Source organism: Entelurus aequoreus, linkage group LG03 (assembly GCF_033978785.1).
Source record: "Entelurus aequoreus isolate RoL-2023_Sb linkage group LG03, RoL_Eaeq_v1.1, whole genome shotgun sequence".
Classification (NCBI taxonomy): Eukaryota; Metazoa; Chordata; class Actinopteri; order Syngnathiformes; family Syngnathidae; genus Entelurus; species Entelurus aequoreus.
This window is the reverse complement of record NC_084733.1, coordinates 34,233,170-34,248,665: the sequence shown is the minus strand read 5'-3', so window position 1 is coordinate 34,248,665 and position 15,496 is coordinate 34,233,170. Positions and strand designations below refer to the sequence as shown.

The 15,496-nt window shown below is 40.1% G+C and overlaps 1 protein-coding gene across 1 annotated transcript in view; it reads left to right on the top strand.

Annotated features, from left to right (window-relative positions):
* alk (ALK receptor tyrosine kinase) overlaps positions 1-15,496 on the top strand; it is a 289,826-nt gene that overhangs the window by 241,886 nt on the left and 32,444 nt on the right. The window contains exon 21 of the mRNA XM_062041724.1: positions 5,177-5,269. Within this exon, the coding sequence (XP_061897708.1) occupies positions 5,177-5,269 (93 nt within the window). The remainder of the gene's footprint in view (positions 1-5,176; positions 5,270-15,496) is intronic.

The window sequence follows — 15,496 nt, the reverse complement described above, 5'->3', positions numbered from 1 at the left end:
GACAAATGAGGACTATTAAACCGACATAGAACAATAAAACTCCATCAATCCACCTAATGGCTTAGTCTTCTCCACTACCAGCTGACCTTCTACACTTCTATACATTTTAGAGATGTCCGATAATGGCTTTTTTGCCGATATTCAATATTCCGATATTGTCCGAACTCATAATTACAGATTCCGATATCAACCGATACCGATATGTACAGTCGTGGAATTAACACATTGTTATGCCTAATTTTGTTGTGATGCCCCGCTGATGCATTAAACAATGTAACAAGGTTTTACAAAATTATGGAAAAAAATGCCAACATGGCACTGCCATATTTATTATTGAAGTCACAGAGTGCATTATTTTTTTAACATGCCTCAAAACAGCAGCTTGGAATTTGGGACATGCTCTCCCTGAGAGAGCATGAGGAGGTTGAGGTGGGCAGGGTTGAGGTGTGGGGGGTAGGGGTAGCGGGGGGTGTATATTGTAGCGTCCCGGAAGAGTTAGTGCTGCAAGGGGTTCTGGGTATTTGTTCTGTTGTGTTTATGTTGTGTTTATGTTGTGTTACGGTGCGGATGTTCTCCCGAAATGTGTTTGTCATTCTTGTTTGGTGTGGGTTCACAGTGTGGCGCATATTTGTAACAGTTTTAAAGTTGTTTATACGTCCACCCTCAGTGTGCCCTGTATGGCTGTTGACCAAGTATGCTTGCATTCACTTGTGTGTGGGAAAAGCAGTTGATATTATGTGACTGGGCCAGCACGCAAAGGCAGTGCCTTTAAGGTTTATTGGTGCTCTGTACTTCGCTGTACGTCCGGTGTACACAGCAGCGTTTTAAAAAGTCATAAATTTTACTTTTTGAAATAAATGAATAATTTTGAAACCGATACCGATAATTTCCGATATTACATTTTAAAGCATTTATCGGCCGATAATATCGGCAGTCTGATATTATCGTACATCTCTAATACATTTGTCTGCAAGTGTTGAAATGCTCCGTCACGGTGCCCTTGTGGCTAATTACAGCATTTACAGTATGAACTACGGTTGTGAAGGATAAACCGATGTGACCGGGTATCCGGTTTGACAAGCGAGTGATTTGGTTGCGCTGGTAGCAGCCACTACAATCGATAAAAAGCAGCTACCGTATTTTCCGGACTATAGAGCGCACCAGTATTTAGGCCCACCAATAAACATGTTTACATATGTTAGGCCGCAGATTTATACGGACACAAAACATTTTGTAAATGCTTATTTACATACCTTAATTGTTACCAAACGGTGCCTGTCACACGACAGTAAAACAGCTGATCAAACAAAACAGAAGTCATCGGGATGGACCCACTAGCTGCGGAATCTAGCTTATCAAACAGTTAAACAGACTTGATGATTCCATGTTGATGTTTTGGTGAATTTACGAAACTGAAACAATAGGAAAATAAGGCCATTGTAAGTTAATAATACCAACTTAAAACGTTGCTTGGTGTGATGAAGGAGAATCATTTCAAACGACCGCTATGAAAGGTTCTAATTCCGGTTTAAAGGACGAAACCGGAAATACATTCTAAGCCAGCAACACCTGCAGTGAATGAACTTGTTCAAAAAATGGCGCCATAGCACAAACAATAACACACCTTTTCAGTGGTTCTGTCTGTGTTTTTATTAAAAGTATTTGTTGAATACAAAACATTATGCTCGTTAGCGGAAAAAAAAAATCCATAAATTAGCCGCACCGATTTATAAGCCGCAGGGTTCAAAGCTTTGGGGAAAAGTAGCATTTTATATCTGGAGAGTATGGTATGTAATTTCAGGTTAATTGAGTGCAGAAACGTGAACCAGGTATCGCGCAAGGCGAGCAATCGGTTGACAGGTTGTCTTTAAAACAATGCAAGAGTCAGGAATGTCCACAAAATTATTTATGCACATGCTCCGTTAGCTTACCTTACTGAAGACGAAAATAGATGTAAATAGCAGCACAGCCATAGAAAGCTAGCGGCTAATGTCCCTCCCCTGTGCCCCCAAAATTCGACATTTGTACATTCAATGTCCTACATAATGACTAAGTGGCTCAGGATCGCTAAAACAGCTGGTGGTAGCATATAATAGCTGATGCCTTTAGTCACGTGGTTGGAATGTGACTGTGACGTGATTACTTGATGCAACCCAACCAGACTCTATACCTCCAGAGACCCCCTGCAGGAAAAATGTGTTTGAGAACCCTGCTCTATATGTGAAATCCGCGTTTTCCTTACAATAGGCATGATGAACACAATATAAATTGTAATCACATCAGTGGAGTACTGTGCTGAGGGCATTAACGTGCAGTTCACTGCAGCCCACGCTCTTTAAATAGTCCAACAACAATACTTTATTAGCAATAACAAAGACTGTTCTCAAAACTGGGCCTTTGAGTCCAGTTGACTTTACTGTGAGTAAAGTCCACATACAGTATAAGGCCTATTAACAATGTTTTAACAAGTAGCAGTTCGCACATCGCTGCTGCATGCGCAACAGCACTGTGTCCTTCCCTGAAGGCATCCGCTTGCAGTTGGTCACAATTCCTGCTGCATTCCAAGGCGTCTCCTTGCCTACAAGCAGAACCAAGTGATTAGCATGACTTCTTCCAAGCCATTTAACAAGGACTAGGGCACTTGGATTTGTCTACACTAGTGTGTGTGTGTGTGTGTGTGTGTGTGTGTGTGTGTGTGTGTGTGTGTGTGTGTGTGTGTGTGTGTGTGTGTGTGTGTGTGTGTGTGTGTGTGTGTGTGTGTGTGTGTGTGTGTGTGTGTGTGTGTGTGTGTGTGTTCATGTATTTCTACCCTTCTTGAGACATCAACAAGGAAAAGTACCTTCCATATGAGGACCGGTGAACAAGTTAGGACCCAAATCATGGTCCCAATATGGAAAACCATTGCATCTAATAGAGAATGTCTCATTTGCATCCCTGGTGGTGAAATCTATCAAAATCCGGGTGGTCCCAAAAAGGAGGGGTTTTTCAAATTGACTGTGTGTCGGTTTTAAAAGTGCTCCCCCTCTGGTCAATATATGAAATAACAAGTATATGTAACAATTTGAAGTGCTCCCCCTCTGGCCAACATATGTAATAACAAGTGTGTGTAAGAAATTGAAATGTGCTCCCTTTGGCAAAAATTAATTTAAAAAAATAAATAAATATATGTATATAGAGACATTCTGCAATAACGAAGTAAATAATGAAGATTAAAAAACAATTACAAACAAAAAATTCCCCCAAAAAATAAAATTTACTAAAAGCTTACCTTTTTTATATTTGCATAGTACCGTATTTTTCGGAGTATAAGTCGCTCCGGAGTATAAGTCGCACCGGCCGAAAATGCATAATAAAGAAGGAAAAAAACATATATAAGTCGCACTGGAGTATAAGTCCCATTTTTGGGGGAAATGTATTTGATAAAACCCAACACCAAGAATAGACATTTGAAAGACAATTTAAAATAAATAAAGAATAGTGAATAACAGGCTGAATAAGTGTACGTTATATGACGCATAAATAACCAACTGAGAACGTGCCTGGTATGTTAACGTAACATATTATGGTAAGAGTCATTCAAATAACTATAACATATAGAACATGCTATACGTTTACCAAACAATCTGTCACTCCTAATCGCTAAATCCCATGAAATCTTATACGTCTAGTCTCTTACGTGAATGAGCTAAATAACATTATTTGATATTTTACGGTAATGTGTTAATAATTTCACACATAAGTCGCTCCAGAGTATAAGTCGCACCCCCGGCCAAACTATGAAAAAAACTGCGACTTATAGTCCGAAAAATACGGTATGTATATATTATCAATGTTGTAAATACAAATCTTTATACTGTATATCTAGAAAGGGTGGTCCTAAAGAGGTAGACATTTTTTGAAAGTCTCAAGAAGGTAACAAATACAAGGGTGTATGTGTGTGTGTGTGTGTGTGCGTGCGTGCGTGCGTGCGTGCGTGCGTGCGTGCGTGCGTGCGTGCGTGCGTGCGTGCGTGCGTGCGTGCGTGCGTGCGTGCGTGCGTGCGTGCGTGCGTGCGTGTGCTGTTAGTAATGAGAAAATGAAAGAAATGTTGCAGTCTTTATCACCAGAGATGCTGCCTAATAAATGATAAAGGATGATTCTGTGTTATGCCCTGACATATGTGTTGCTGCTGTAAATGGTTTGGTAAATACATAATCATTCAAATATTTTGCTCCAAATTCCATCCATGCAGACTAAAAGCAGCCCCTGAGACATGATGAAAAAAAAAAAGTAAGCAGATGCCCCAGACATGTTGATTTGAGTCGATACTAAATTATTCAATACAAAGCTTGTATCGTTACAAACTCCTCTGGCACGATGAAGTGGGGCAACACTGTCGTCCATGTTGTAAAAATAAATAAATAAATAAAAAAAGCCCCTAAGTTAAAATCCGTCTAAACTATTACTATATCCCCATTGTGTCATTTCCCATCTACTTTAATCGGAGGATGTCTGTCTGCAGTATACACTTGCTGGTTGCGGGTTTTCAAGCTCTGCCCGGATGTCATGATCTAACTGTCGCACAGTCACAAGCTCCTATTTGGATGTTGGTCATTTATCAGGGCTGGTGCCCACTTGTCTCGCCTGATGGGAAGATGTCTGCTCACGACACAAAGCAGGATATGTAAGAATCCAGTGTGAGCTCTGTTTGCCTTACCCCGCCTCCCCAAACACAGAAATATAAAAGACTGTACGCAATAAAGTATTCTCTCCAATGCAGTGCAAACAACACTTTTATGTATTTTCTCATCCAACCCACTCTTGCTGCATATGCTGCAGAACATTTCAATCTTTTCTCTGGTGCTAGTGTGTGGCATCATAAAAAGCACTGCAGGGAGCTTTGCGTTTCACCAGCGATGCCGATGGCAACTTGTTAGTTACACTAAACGTCTGATCCAGAACAGGAGCATCTTTCTGTGTATTCCATGTATTGAAGACATGAACATGTGTGATGTATTTGAATAAAGCTGTGGAATTACTTGTGGTAACATTGCGTGTGTGTGTGTGTGTGTGTGTGTGTGTGTGTGTGTGTGTGTGTGTGTGTGTGTGTGTGTGTGTGTGTGTGTGTGTGTGTGTGTGTGTGTGTGTGTGTGTGTGTGTGTGTGTGTGTGCGTGTGTGTGTTTTCTCATTATTCAGGGACATTGCGGCTCGTAATTGCCTGTTGACGTGCAAAGGACAAGGCCGCGTGGCCAAGATTGGAGATTTTGGGATGGCTCGCGACATTTACAGGTAAGATTTGACCCCAGATCTAACCTTAACATACACTACCGTTCAAAGGTTTGGGGTCACCCAAACAATTTTGTGGAATAGCCTTCATTTCTAAGAACAAGAATAGACTGTCGAGTTTCAGATGAAAGTTCTCTTTTTCTGGCCATTTTGAGCGTTTAATTGACCCCACAAATGTGATGCTCCAGAAACTCAATCTGCTCAAAGGAAGGTCAGTTTTGTAGCTTCTGTAACGAGCTAAACTGTTTTCAGATGTGTGAACATGATTGCACAAGGGCTTTCTAATCATCAATTAGCCTTCTGAGCCAATGAGCAAACACATTGTACCATTAGAACACAGGAGTGATAGTTGCTGGAAATGGGCCTCTATACACTTATGTAGATATTGCACCAAAAACCAGACATTTGCAGCTAGAATAGTCATTTACCACATTAGCAATGTATAGAGTGTATTTCTTTAAAGTTAAGACTAGTTTAAAGTTATCTTCATTGAAAAGTACAGTGCTTTTCCTTCAAAAATAAGGACATTTCAATGTGACCCCAAACTTTTGAACAGTAGTGTACAGTATTGTAAAATTATTATATTTGCTTTTTTAATAATGCTATAATGACCATGCAAAAGGGCTATACAACTATATTGTTGTGGGGGCCACATTTCCAGAAGCTAAGGACCAGGGGCCAGACTTGTCCATTTCCTATTAATCCTATTTTGTATATTACCATAACCAACATCCTCTACAGTAGAAATTTGATTTTAATCTATTTATTATGTCAGGAGCGCTCTGCTGTTTTTAAGGATCTTCTGCCAAAAAGGTAGTCAGAGACTACCTGTGGGACAGCATTGTAGTGTTTTTAAGAATCTGCTGCAAAAAATGGAACCTTGAGGAACACCACTAATATGACTAAAGAAGTGGAACAAATGACTTCTGACTGCTTCTGAAGTAAACAAGGTACAACAAAAACTTAGTTGCATAATTCACATTTTAAAAAAAAGTATAACTGCCAAAAAGGAGGGGACTTAAAGGGATGCCTTGAGGAACGCCTCAGTTATGTAAACCACAAGTTTGGACCCAAGTGATCTATGTTTTGCTAGCAAGGTTAAAATGTCAATGCAAGGATCTGCCAATCTGGTTATAGTGGTCCAAGTTCCTCTATAAAACAGGAGCACTCTTGTGTTTTTCAGAATATGCTGAACAAATATTTGTCTCCCAAGTTTTCAAACAAAACTTTGGCCCCCAGGCCGCCAGTTGCCCAGCTATGCAGTATATAATAGAGGTGCACAATATTATTTTTTTCAAGTCGATACCGAAACAGATAACTTTCAGCCAGACCATTAATATTATTTTTTAAATTTGTATTTCAATTGTAGTTTGTGCACACCTGGAAATAAGAAGGACTCAAACAAATGTGGAATTGACAAAAATCTACCTGTGGATTTGTCCTGACAAAAGCCAGTTTCCTCAACAATAGCAAAGAGCTGATCGTCCAGCATCATTCTTTCCGTGATGAAATCACAGATCGCTTTAGCCTTCGAGTCGTCTCTTGCAAACTTTGTGCACTTTTTACCAGCAATCTGCATCTCACTGTTGTCATGTGACTATCTCAGCATATTTCCCAAAATAGCTTCATTTACATAAACTTGTTTATTTATTATTAAAGTTCATTTTAAATAAGTTTAACAATTGTAATTCTTGAAAATTACAATCCAACTGTACTTACTATATTTCTTCAATGAATTCTAGACTTGAAATTGCTCTGGAAGCCTGACGTCACATGTTTGAATGAATGCACTTACTATTACTACTTCAGTTCAGAGCGATGTTGTCAACTTCTAGTATGGCAACAAACTTGGCGAATAAAGCTGATTCTGATTGACACAAGGATGTATTAATATTTAGTTTACTTATACACACAGACAGGTGACTTGTTAAATAACACAGCTGTGATAGGATCGTGGCTGCCGTCCGAGGGCCATTTTGCAGTAATGAATGTAATGTGACGATCTGTGCCTTCATTTCTGTTTGTGCTTTCTTGTTTTGTGTTTATTTCCTATCAGTGCTCTTATTTTGGTTCTATTTCCTGCTTGTACCACTGAGCGCTGTTTTTCCCCTCACCTGCTGTTGATTGGCAGCCGGTCTTTTTATGCCTGTTCGCGTGCTCCTCAGGGCTCGAGGATTGACTTATGTTTTGAGGTAGTATGGGGAACATATTTTAAGTAACAAAGACTTAATTAAGAGTTATTTGGACACTAGGAGAACATATTGTAAGTGACAAAGACTTAATTTAGAGTTATTTGGTTAGGGTTAGGGTTAGAGCAGGGGTGTCCAAAGTGCGGCCCGGGGGCCATTTGCGGCCCGCAGCTCGGTTTTTATCGGCCCGCGACACATTCTATAGACAAATTAAACAGGTCCCAAATTAGAACAAAAACTATGAAAAATGAAACGGGGCCAAATCCCCCAAAAATGGGACCTTAAAACCAAAATGTTCGACAACCTTACTGTATAAGGTCTTCGATGATTTCCGTGTGTCCTGTCATGACGAAAAAGTGTACAAATTTCTTGTGAGACATGATATGTTTTTGAGTGTACTAAAGCTCTTAAAAGCGTTTCAATTGACGGTATAGCAGTATTAGTAAATACAAGCTTACTTTCGAGCACATTTAACATAAATACAAATAAAATAATTATTAAAATAATCATTAATTATGTTATTGCTTTTTATCTATAACACAAAGCTAAGATGTCAAAGTTTTTTTCAAATGTCAGCATATGTTCACCTACATTGTTTTGGTTGGAGTATTTTTCATATACAAAATGTATAAAAGTGGCCCTCGCATCCTTCAATTTTTCTCTATGTGGCCCTCGCTGGAAAATGTTTAGACACCTCTGGGTTAGAGGGTTAAGGTTAAGGTTAGGGTTAGGGTTGTTGTATAATAAGGCCATTAATAAGTACTTAATAATGACTAATTAAGAGCCAATATGTTACTAAATTGCATGTTATTAAGCAACGTATTAATGGTCAATATGTTTCCCAAACTAAAGTGTTACCGTTTTGAGAAATGTTACATGCAAGACTGCTTTCTCTCTGTTTGAGTGAATTAAATAATTTTACCTGATCCTCGCTGTCCTGGTTCCTGCATCTTGGGATCACAAAAAAAAATGCTTGGAACATCACGTTGCATGATCAGATAATAATAGAAGAATAGAACATATTTTTTCTGTCAGGATTGAACAAACAAATACCTGTACATTTAGCCAGAAAAAGCTTTATTATTGTCACCCTTTTGCAGGCCACATAAAAGTGGCGGGCGACATTAAATAATAGTATAAATATAGTTTAAAAATATAGTAACATGTCAGAAAACATGAAATGGCGTGGCGGGCCATATAACAAATGCGACGCATCCATACTTGCCAACCCTCCCGGATTTTCCGGGAGACTCCCGGAGTTCAGCGCCTCTCCCGAAAACCTCCCGGAAGAAATTTTCTCCCGAAAATCTCCCAGTATTCAGCCGGAGCTGAAGGCCACGCCCCCTCCAGCTCCATGCAGACCTGAGTGGGGACAGTAGCGACAGTCTGTTTTCACGTCCGCTTTCCCACGATATAAACAGCGTGCCTGCCCAATCACGTTATAACTGTAGAATGATCGAGGGCGAGTTCTTGGTTTCTTATGTGGGTTTATTGTTAGGCAGTTTCATTAACGTCCTCCCAGCGCGGTAACAACACACAACAACAGCAGACACGTTTTCGTCTACCGTAAAGCAGTTCGTCTGCCGTAAACAGCAATGTTGTGACACTCTTAAACAGGACAATACTGCCATCTACTGGATAGCCTCCGGTACACTGAAATTCAAGTATTTATTTAATTTATATGTATAATAAAATATATATATATATATATATATATATATATATATATATATATATATATATATATATATATATATATATATATATATATATATATATATATATATATATATATATATATATATGTATATATATATATATATATGTATATATATATATATATATATATATATATATATATATATATATATATATATATATATATATATATATATATATATATGTATATATATATATATATATATATATATATATATATATATATATATATATATATATATATATATAGCTAGAATTCACTGAAAGTCAAGTATTTCATACATATATGTATATATATATATATATATATATATATATATATATATATATATATATATATATATATATATATATATATATATATATATTTATATATGTATATATATATATATATATATATATATATATATATATATATATATATATATATATATATTTATATATATATATATATATATATATTTATATATGTATATATATATATATATATATATATATATATATATATATATATATATATATATATATATATATATATATATATATATATATATATATATGAAATACTCGAGTTGGTGAATTCTAGCTGTAAATATATTCCTCCCCTCTTAACCCCGCCCCCCGCCCACAACCACCCCCGACCACGCCCCACCCCACCCCCCACCTCCCGGAATCGGAGGTCTCAAGGTTGGCAAGTATGGACGCATCACATAAAATAATGAGACAGACAACATTAAATGACTTGGCGGGCCACATCAATTAATGTGCAAGACCACTTTAAATCATATAGCAGGCCACATTAAATAATGCGGTGGACCACTTTAAATGATGTGGCGGGCCAAGTAAAATGACGTGGAGGCCCATGTTAAGAGGAGGGCCACATAATAAATAGTGGCAGACTATTTTAAATCATGTGGCGGGCAACATAATGTAAAATGATGTGGCAGGCCAGATGAATGATGTTGCGGACAATATAAAATAAGGTGTTAGGCCATATTAATTGGCGACGAGGGCCACATTACATGGCGTTGAAGGGCCACTTAAAAGGCGTAGAGGGCCACTTTAAATGGCGTTGAGGGCCACATTAATAGATGTGGCTTGACACGTGATTGATGTGACAGGACACATTAATTGATGTTCCGGCTAGATATTGACATTCATTAGTGCACTGAACTATTGCACTGTCCCTGAGGCTCATTAAGCCCAGTAGATGTTAAAGCGCAATTTAGAGGATGCTTTTAACTCCTTCTTTTAATCTTTGCCAATCTACGATGCAACCAGCCTCTCATTAATCTTAGCCCCAACATTTTTAACACAGCCATGCTGCCATGAGCGCCCCACTCAGCAGGGCAATGGTCTGAGGCTTTCATCTGGTAAAAGACTGAAGCAGGAGGAATGTGGCACAACATGCTGCTATGTCGCCCCAGCACTCTATGCCAGGCCTTAGACGAGGACAGGGAGGGTTTTGAAGTCACATCCGCTTAAGGTTGTTGTACAATTCTCCCCAGAGCGCCACATTAGGAGCGCTTGATTTAATTGCTGATGTCAGTTTTCCAGGTGCCTCATTAAGATTTTGGTTTTATATTGCAGCCCACAGCGCTTGTGCTCAGACTAGCCTTATCTTGCTTTTTATGTGCAGAGGAAGGGCAGGGTAACTTACGCTTCGCTGTCTGCAGCTTGTATTTGCTTCACGACGCGGCCCCTATTTGTGTGACAGGGGACATGCAAGTCCTTTTAAGGGCGTCACGGCGAGGGAGGGGATGGAGCTTAATGTCAGCTTTTTATATTCCGAGAGGAGAGCCACAGGCGCACTCATACATGCTCGTCTCCTTCCCTTACACGCTTGCTAGCACAGCGGTGATGTAAATAAAAGAACTAAAGAACACATTGTGGTCTCGTCAACGACTTCTTTCGTGAAGACATATTCACAATGTTTTCAGAAATCGGCTTCCTCTCGTCCGAAGTCAGCTTAGATAGGCTTCAGCTCACTCGTGGTGCAAAAAATGAATGGATCTGGGATGGGTTTTGTTTTTTTTGTTTGTTTTTTGTTTGGGAGTTTCTTTTTAAATCAAAAAGGCATTTAGAAATTTACATTTTTAAAAATGAAATAAAAACTTTTAATTAAATAAAATAAAAAAAGGATAGTTTCTGTTTTTAATCAGCCATCTGTTTAAAATGTGGACACCTTGAAATTGATTAAGGATTCATCATTTTGACTGAAGTTCATTAAGGTTTAAGGGGACATGACTATCTGCATTAATGGGGGGCCAACATTCTATTTTGCTAAAAAAAAAAAAAAATTGCAATATTGTCATGGGTATTTGCTTCACACATTGGTTAAACCTCCGCAAATGAACTTTGTATTTTTTTAATCCTGCTTGCTAACAAACCAACAAGTGCCAATCAAGCCAGTACTGCCGAGTCTTGTTTTAATGCAAAAATCATGAACATTTCTCAACTTTTAATAACACACAGCTACAGTGTGATTCAATATTTGCAACCCCGATATATATATATATATATATATATATATATATATATATATATATATATATATATATATATATATATATATATATATATATATATATATACTGTATATACACAATATTTTTCGGAGTATAAGTCGCACCGGAGTATAAGTCGCACCTGCCGAAAATGCATAATAAAGAAGGAAAAAAACATATATAAGTCGCACTGGAGTATAAGTCGCATTTTTTGGGGATAATTACAGTATTTGATAAAACCCAACACCAAGAATAGACATTTGAAAGGCAATTTAAAATAAATAAAGAATAGTGAACAACAGGCTGAATAAGTGTACATTATATGACGCATAAATAACCAACTGAGAACGTGCCTGGTATGTTAACATATTAGGGTGAGAGTCATTCAAATAACTATAACATATAGAACATGCTATACATTTACAGAACAATCTGTCACTCCTAATCGCTAAATCCGATGAAATCGTATACGTCTAGTCTCTTACGTGAATGAGCTAAATAATATTATTTTATATTTTACGGTAATGCGTTAATAATTTCACACATAAGTCGCTCCTGAGTATAAGTCGCAGTTTTTTCATATGAAAAAACTGCGACTTATAGTCCGAAATATACGGTATATATATATATATATATATATATATACAGTATATATAATATATATATATTTCGGACTATAAGTCACAGTTTTTTCATAGTTTGGCCGGGGGTGCGACTTATACTCAGGAGCGATTTATGTGTGAAATTATTAACACATTACCGTAAAATATCAAATTATATATATATATATATATATATATATATATATATATATATATATATATATATATATATATATATATATATGTGTGTGTGTGTGTGTGTGTGTGTATAGGGATATATAGCTAAACAGACTCAATAAGTCCACGTGGCGTGTTGTTGAATTTGCGAAACTGGAACAATACAAACAGAATGCCGCTATAAGTTAATAATACAAACACAGACACTTGTAAACGTGTTAGTGTATTAGCTAATGCTAATGACGCTAGCTTGATTACAATATAATAACAAGTACAAATACAGATGAAAACACTCCTATACAGACATCACACATGGGACGGTTTAGTAAGTATGAATTGTTTTAGAGTTATTTTAAAACTTACAAACGTTGCTTGGAGTGATGAATGAAGAATCTATACGAGTAGAAACACTATGGATTACTAGAAGACGGAACGCACTTCTGGTTGAAAAGCTCTAAATAGAAGTAAATACTGTAGACATTCGCCCCGCAGCATCTGCAGTGAGCAAACTTGTCCAAAAGATGGCACCAAAGCACAAACAATAACACACCTTTTCAGTGTCTTTGCTTGTGTTTTATGAAAACTATTTGCATTATGGTCGTTAGCGAAGAAAAATACATAAATTAGCTGCACCGTTTAATAAGCCGCAGGGTTCAAAGTGTACGAAAAGTGTAGCAGCTTATAGTCCGGAATTTACGGTATCATTCTTTGTAAATGATACATCTCTATCTTCTCTGAATGACTATGGCCCCTTGCAGCAGATATTTCCATCCATCCATCCATCTTCAACCGCTTATCCGGAATCGGGTCGCGGGGACAACAGCTCCAGCAGAGACCCCCAGACTTCCCTCTCCAGAGCAACATTTGCAACTTCCTCCTGGGGAATCCCGAAGCGTTCCCAGGCCAGAGAGGAGATGTCATCCCCCCGTCTGGTCCTTGGCCTGCCGCGGGGCCTCCTCCCAGTGGGACGTGCAACAAGGACCTCCCTAGGGAGACGCTCGTGAGGCATCCGCACGAGATGCCCGAACCACCTAAGCTGGCTCCTTTCCAAGCGAAGGAGCAGCGGTTTCCTGCTGAGAACCATGGCCTCAGATTTGGAGATGCTGATCCTCATTCCAGCCGCTGAACACTCGGCTGCGAACCGATCCAGTGAGAGCTGAAGGTCACGAACCGAAGGTGCCATCAGGACCACATCATCTGCAAACAGCAGTGACGCAACCTTTAGCCCCCCGAGACGTATACCCTCTCCGCCATGGCCACGACTCCGCCTAGAAATCCTGTCCATGAAAATCACAAACAGGATAGGTGACAGAGCGCAGCCCTGGCGGAGACCAACCCCCACTGGAAACGGATCCGACTTACATCCAAGCACCCGGACACAACTCTCGCTTTGGTTGTACAGAGATTGGATGGCCCTCAGCAGGGTTCCCCTCACTCCGTACTCCCTCAGCACCTCCCACAAGATCTCCCGGGGGACGCAGTCATACGCCTTCTCCAAATCCACAAAACACATGTAGACTGGATAGGCATACTCCCAGGCCTTCTCCAGGATTCCCGCAAGCGTAAAGAGTTGGTCAGTTGTTCCACGACCAGGACGGAATCCACATTGCTCCTCTTGAATCTGAGGTTCGACTATCGGCCGGACCCTCCTTTCCAGTACCTTGGCGTAAACTTTCCCAGGGAGGCTGAGTAGTGTGATACCCCTGTAATTAGCACACACCCTCTGGTCCCCCTTTTTGAAAAGGGGAACCACCACCCCAGTCTGCCACTCCCTCGGCACTGTCCCAAACTTCCACGCAATGTTGAAAAGGCGTATCAACCAAGACAGCCCATCAACACCCAGAGCCTTCAGCATTTCTGGACGGATCTCGTCAACCCCCGGAGCTTTGCCACTGTGGAGTTGTCTAACTACCTCAGTGACTTCACTCCGAGAGATCGACGTCGATCCCCCATCATCCTCAGGCCCTGCTCCTATCAGGGAGGGTGTGTCTGATGTATTTGGGTTCAGGAGTTCCTCAAAGTGCTCTTTCAAACGCCCTACGACTTCCTCACTTGAAGTCAGCAAAGTCCCATCCTTGCCGTACACAGCTTGGATGGTTCCCTGCTTCCCCCTCCTGAGGTGCCGTATGGTCTTCCAGAACAGCTTTGGTTCCGCCCGATAGTCCTTCTCCGTGGATTCCCCGAACTGCTCCCACACCCTCTGCTTAGCCTCGTCCACAGCCACGGCCGCTGCCCTTCGGGTCCGTCGGTACCTTGCAACTGCCTCCGGAGTCCCCTGGGATAACATACGTAGGACTCCTTCTTCAGTCGGACGGCTTCCCTGACCACCACTGTCCACCAGGGTGTTCGACGGTTACCGCCCCTTGAGGCACCTAAGACCTTCTGGCCACAGCTCGCAGCTGCAGCTTTAGCAATAGAGGCTTTGAACATTGCCCATTCCTGTTCAATGCCCCCAACCTCCACAGGGATGGCAGAGAAGTCCCGCCAGAGGTAGGAGTTGAAGTCCTTCCGGACAGAGGACTCCTCCAAACGTTCCCAGTTCACCCGCACTACACGCTTGGGTTTGCCAGGTCTGTCCAGAGGTTCCCCCGCCATCTAACCCAACTCACCACCAGATGGTGATCAGGTGACAGTTCAGCCCCTCTCTTCACCCGAGTGTCCAAAACATACGGCCTCAGATCAGCTGATATGATTACAAAATCGATCATTGATCTTTGGCCTAGGGTGCTCTGGTACCAGGTACACCTATGAGCATCCTTATGCTTGAACATGGTGTTTGTTATCGCAAGTCCGTGACTAGCACAGAAGTCCAATAACAATCCACCACTCAGGTTCAGATCAGGGAGACCGTTCCTCCCAATCACGCCAGTCCAAGTATCACTGTCATTGCCCACGTGCGCGTTGAAGTCCCCCAGCAAGACTATGGAATCCCCTGCCGGCGCCCCATACAGGACCCCATGCAAGGTATCCAAGAAGGCCGAAAACTCTGAACTCTTGTTTGGTGCGTATGCACAAACAACAGTCAGAGTTTTCCCC